Source organism: Idiotropiscis lumnitzeri, chromosome 14 (genome assembly GCF_059441095.1).
Source record: "Idiotropiscis lumnitzeri isolate Australia: NSW breed Sydney's pygmy pipehorse chromosome 14, RoL_Ilum_1.0, whole genome shotgun sequence".
Lineage (NCBI taxonomy): Eukaryota > Metazoa > Chordata > Actinopteri > Syngnathiformes > Syngnathidae > Idiotropiscis > Idiotropiscis lumnitzeri.
Window position 1 is genome coordinate 19,352,864 of NC_142404.1, and position 6,167 is coordinate 19,359,030.

The following is a 6,167-nucleotide window of genomic DNA, read 5'->3' on the forward strand; positions in this document are numbered from 1 at the left end:
TGCCTCGCCGAACGTCCCGTGGCGCCCGTGCGCATGCATCATATGCCGTCTCCGCTTTCTCAGGCCGCACAAATTGGTGTGGCACGGGTCGAGCACCAAAGGCCAGCGGCAAATGGATCACTACTGCGAAACGTGGCGGGCGGGCGACCAGGCCGTGACGGGCTTGGCATCGGCCATGCAGAGCGGCCACCTCCTGGAGCAACACTCCCGCAGTTGCTCCAACGCTCACATCGTCCTGTGCATTGAGAACGCCTCCACGTCACACTCCCAAAAATAAGGACCTTCTTATTTTCATTTTTAACTCTCACATCGTATTCTTTGGCGTCCAGCGAACTTACCCTGCAGCTTTTTGGGCCTGGGGGAGGGGCTTCTTCTTCCCTGCATGAACGCCAAAGTGATTGGCTTGGACGGAGCGTTCCTTTTGTCTCGGGGGCACATTTTTTTCTTCAAAGGGTTGGATGAGAGATAAGAGGGGGGTGGGGTTTGCAGGAAATGTGTTCACAAATTGTATTCATATTATGAGTTACTTGCATTGTCATTTTTTGGCTGTTTTTTTTTTTTTTTTACCTTTTAAATGTTATATCCATCCTTTTATGTGTTTTGCTATGCATTGATCATTTCCAATTTTATTTTTTAGTTGTGGGTTACTTTTGGGAACAGCAAAGACTTTTTGAAATTGAAAGAAAATATTTATTTGTAGATGAAGTTATATAAGGACAAACAAATGATGTTCAGTGAAAATACAGCTTGCCCAAATACTCCCAATCATATTGAGAACGTTTTTTTTTTCCAAAGGGGCTTTCCATCACTGTGCCTTCTAATAAGACCAAGTGTGCTTTCCAATTAATAACGCAACGGACCACTTTCTTTTCATATCCGTTTATATTCCAACAATGTACTTTTGCTGCTCCAAGTGCTTTCCGATTCAGTTTTGTTTTTGTAATCAATGGGCAAGAATGACACAGAGGACAATTTTTTCTTCAACGAGATTTAACCACCTAAATCATTTACTTTACTGACAGTGTGTGTGGGAAATGATTGACATTAATCTGTGTTGAGATTTTGTATAAAGGTTAAAAAAGAAAGCAATATTTTGTTTATAACCCGACTTTAGTGCAGCGGATGCTTGAGCGAACCTTTGGTTTTCCTTCTTCATTTTCATCTTTGAGCTGTACTGATCTTCAAGGCACTGAATAAATGTCTTTTCAAGCGCCAACGTAACAATTTGTTCTCACTCGACTGAAAAAAAAATCATCCCATAAATTGCGTTAACCTCACTCGTAATAACTCTGGAATTCAAGTCCATGGAGGTGTACACATTTACAATGTATTGATGAGGATGCTTCACAAGTTCTCGATGGGGTTGAGGTCAGGGGGCAATGGTGGCCCCGTCATGATTTTGCGTCTTTTGCTGAGTGGGATGTTCTTGCATTTTCAGCAGTGGGCAACTAATCCGTTGAAAGCTCCACGTCATACTTTAGGCCCCCAACAGGGGGCGTGGTGGCTAGCCACCAAACACCAGAAGCAAATCATTAGCTTCATTCATAGACGCATCAAAATTTGGAAGGCGGTGTTGTATATAAAGGACCGTTGCTACTTTGCTTCTCTTGTGACGACACAATTTAATGTGGTGATTTTATAGGAAGCAAGTTCCGTGCAGATAACGAATACGCACTTAACTCCTAAAGACAGTCGCGCCGCACTTGTCAATTTGCTTGAAAATATCTCCATTGATATTCCCGGAAAGGCCGTCTGTCTTAACGTGAAGCGGATATTCAAAGGGAGCTGAATTAGGTCACTCGTCGTTGGCGAATGTCTCTAAAATCCCCTTAAATCTCCACTTTAAAGTTAGTAGGAGTTCCGTGATCATATTTGATTAAGAAGATTAATTTGAATTATTCAGAGGTGGCCTAATTTGCCGGATACTTGAAGACGACATGGCTGGTCACGGCGCACATTCAGGTGATTACTGGCCTCGCATTCGCTTTGGCTTTGACGCCAAATCTTGAAATGAATGCCAGGAAGCGCTCGCTGACGAAGACCAAAGGAACGAATCAAATATTTAACGTTCAATAACGTGTCGTTCGGACAAAAAAAGTTGTGTCCTGTTGTTGAACATTTGGCCTCAAGGACCCACCGGCGATATTAAACAGCAACTCAGGAATATCAAACGTTTTTTTTTGCCGTCGGATGTGGGCTGAAGAAGACGGCCTGGCGGGCCACTTTCATTTCACGTGATCTCACTACTCTCGAGGTCCGACTGCTCGGTCGAGGCTCCGATTTCAAGCGCCCTGTCATGTGAGCTTCGTTTCCTGTTTGGGACCTGAAACGTAGCCTCTTTTGAGGAAGTGTGCAAGGACATCTGGAGGCGGAGACGGAGACGGGGGGTTGAACTAAGTCAGTGGCTTGCACTCAGAATGTGGACAAAAGTCTAAAAAATGATTTTCAGTCGTGGGCGCGGCACTTCATGCACTTGTGAAGCGCACACAGCCCACCGATGAGTTGAGTACCTGCCGCTTTTCCGTAGCTCATGTCTAATGTTAACCAATGCCGCCAATCACGCAGCTCTGCTTACCTCCAGGCTTTGACGTGATCGCATTTCAGAAGACATGCAGCCCAAATAGAAGCCATTTTGGACTGAAGGGTCATTTTCCCATCAAGCGGAACTGACGGCTCAGCATGTCCGAAAATAAATTAGCAAATAGCGGCGGCGCTTTCTTGCCATTTCCTTTTCATGCAAAATGCCAATCAAACATCAAGGCGCTCGTGGCTTATATTAATTGAGTTGGGGTCTGAGTGTCACTGCAGCGTCCCATCGTCTTTGCTTACTTAAATCTTGAGGAAATGCGGCACTCGGTGATTATCCTTTTACATCATCTTAACTGGCTGAGGTGAGAGAGCGGCCCCGGAGGCTGGCGTGTAATCGCCCACATCTGGCTTTAGCGGGAAGCGTTATCATGCCGGCAGCTTGGGGGAAAGCTATATTTAGTGGCTGCTAAGTAATAACTAAGTCGAGGAAAAAAAAATCCACAATAGCACAAGGTGACGAGCAGATACTGGGGGAGTTAATTACAGTAGCGGAGGACGCCAAAAGACGAGCTTGTCACGGCTTTGCTTTGTGATTCATCGTCACCCCAAACCGAAAAAAATTGAAGACATTTCCCCCGGAGCCATTTTGTTGCAGAAAATTCTCTTTCCGATCGCTTGTGTACGAATCCAGCAGTTCCCCAAAATTTTAGTTTACCTCAAAATTTCTGTGGATTCACTTATTCACGGATTTAAAAAAAAAAATCAATTTTTTAAATATTTCAAACATATTTTGGGCTGAACAAAGCCAATTTTTCGTGGAAAACACTTCTTACAGGTTTACATTTTTGGGGTTAAATTTTTCTTTTTCAATGCATTTTTAATGGCCATCAATTATACAAAGATTTTCAATATTCACGGGCCAATAGTTTGGGTCCACGGTATCTCTAGAAATCAACCTGCCAAAATGTTTTCTTATGTCTTCATACATATTTTCATATTGTACTTCAAATGAAGAGATTTTGTAATCCGCAGTGGTATTAGTTCTTTTTTTGTAGAAAATCAAAAATATTGTTATATTTTGTTTGTCTACCTGTGTTGACGCACCGTTTGTGTCCATAGAATTGTTGCTTTCAGCAATTGATGAGAAAATAAAACAATTGTGATAAAAAGCAAGTTTGCAATCAAGGAGTCAAAAATGCTTCATGAAGCTTCGTTTGACCGTCACTTCTTAAAACGCCAAAAAGGCGCATTTCGGCAAGATCAAATGATTAAGACCACCATTTTTGACCCTTGAAGTATTTTGAGGCCGTGGAGGGCCAATTATGAACCGGGATTACGTGTAATCGTGACATTCTGATGAATAACAATAACGTTTAGCAGATGACCTTGTAAGTGACTTCCGACTTGACCGATGTGTGTTTAGACGGCGTCTGGCTTGTTTGGGCTCTGCGAGACGTTCACATTTCACTGACATTTCGATAGCTAACGAGTAACTCCGCACGTGATCTTCTGGCATTTAAGTCTGTTTTTTTTTTTTTCTATCGCTCTCTCTCTTGCAGCTTTAAATATTTGATGAGCAGAGTGTTATGGAGAGGCGATATTGCCAGCAGGCTCTGAGCACTTTGTCATACCGGATCATGTTTGATTGCTATAATAAGAAAAGAAATGTTAAAAAAAAATAGATTATACAGAATGTTGAAGTTATTGGAACATATTTGATTGAAGTTTTTTTTTTTTTTAAATATAATTCGACTAAGCCAAATATTAAGCTTTTTAGCAAGAAATAAAGAAACTAAAAGTTTTCTGCAAAAGTTCTGCCAGAGATAAAGAACAATCTTGGGGTTTTTACATTTTGAAAATTATTGATAGCCTTTTTTTATTTTAACTGCAGAATTGTCACATTTTGCAGCATTAATTATGATTATGGGAATTTGATAACAGAATCGAGAGCATTCCAATCACCTACTATTAATTCCGATCACTGGATATTCCAGTACTGAATCTTTTAATTTTTTTTGTTCAGGCCAGCAGTTGTTATTCCTTTACGAAGTGTAAATGAAGGCCATTCGTCATCTCCAGTTGACCCCGATGTGGTCTTTAAATCCGGAAGCGCCTCCTTAACCTTCCACAGCTCACTAGCCGCGCTCATCAGTGCAGCCGGCAACATATTGGAGGTGACGTCTGCTTCCATCTTCTGATGAATTTTTCATGACTCTTGCTTTTGCACTCACACGCAGATGGCGCTTGGATCGGCTTTGCGCTGTAAAACGACGCCGCCGGAAATGATAGAAGCCCCCTCGGAACAGCTCGGACCCTTCCGCTCCGTGACCACTTTAACGTCACGCTTGTGTTCTCCTTTTGCGACTTTGCCGACGCCAAATGATTAAAGGGGGCTGGGATTGATCATTTGGGGGGGTTAATATTTGCGTACAAATATCAAGGTCTAATTGTGACAAAATGTGACTTTTTATGTTTAGCTTCATTAGGAATTTTAGCATTTTAGGTGAAAATCTAATCGTGCTTTCTTGACTTGCCCGAGTTGAGTGCTGATGTTCTTTTCATTCCTCCACCTGACAGTTCAGCATTGATCCTTCATCAAGCTGGGCTCTTACCGTAACCATTGATCCAAAAGGGGGAGGCATCAAATAAGACTTCTCCGAGTAAATCAGCTCCTTGGTTAGCACGCAAGCTGCAATGACGAAAAGTCTCACCTTTTGTGCCTGATGCTCAGCATTATGAAAGCACGTGTTCGTTGGATCATGTTTTGCTTCCAAAGGAACCACTTTGCCCTTTTTTTTGGCTTGCATATGTTTTGCAGTCTACTGAGGTCATTTTGACACCTTGGGGCGGCTTAAAACAGGGCCTGCCATCTGAAAACGTCACTCCGCCACCTCCTTGCGGTCTTGTTGGGACATGGAGGCCATCCACCAACCAGGAAGGACTCCATCTGTCTCAATCGTGCAAATTAGTAAGGTAATACGGCTTTATCACCACATGTGATCAAACTCATTTCCTTCAATGGACGTGGATATTTGCCAAATAGAATCCAGACCACTGGTGTATACATTTGTATACGTCAACTGCACGGTCAGCTTTCTAAACCACTGGAATGATTTTTTTTTCCATGTAAGAAAACCATGGCGCCAAAACAGCGTCTTTGCACCCCAAAAAATCTTGTTCCCTTTTCTTTTTGGTCAGAAACTGGTATTTTTGGTAAAACCAACTCATATTCTACAGCTGATTACAACAGAATGGAAACATTTTTTTGGGGCATTTTACGCTCAGGTTTGCACTGGAGGAGTTGCTTTCGATCGCATTGCATTGTTGACTAAATGAATTTGAATTCAAAACAAGACGATGTCACTTATGTTCTCAAAAAAGCGACTTTCTCTAATTTGGCTTTCAAGAACAACAATTCATGCAGCATTGTCAAATGTAAGTGATAATCCGTCACAATCATATCAGCAAGGAAGTCATTTGGTTGGTATTTTTGTTTGCACTTTTACCCAAAAAAATAATGCAACACTCAATGAGCGCAAATGACTTTGTGGACCCCGCGCTGTGTCTCCGGGGGCCGCAGCTTTCCCACCAAAGTTATCAATGCTTGCAGTGTCCTTCAGAAGGGCAACTTTTGGCGA

The 6,167-nt window shown here is 42.3% G+C and overlaps 1 protein-coding gene across 2 annotated transcripts in view; it reads left to right on the forward strand.

The window, feature by feature from the left end:
- The window catches only part of col18a1a (collagen type XVIII alpha 1 chain a), a 45,413-nt gene extending 44,197 nt beyond the window's left edge, over window positions 1-1,216 (forward strand). For both annotated transcript variants that reach the window (XM_088315225.1, XM_088315224.1), the window contains one exon: window positions 64-1,216. In XM_088315225.1, coding sequence (XP_088171351.1) covers window positions 64-277 — 214 coding nt within the window. In that variant the 3' untranslated portion in view covers window positions 278-1,216. The remainder of the gene's footprint in view (window positions 1-63) is intronic.
- Window positions 1,217-6,167: the final 4,951 nt, after the last annotated feature.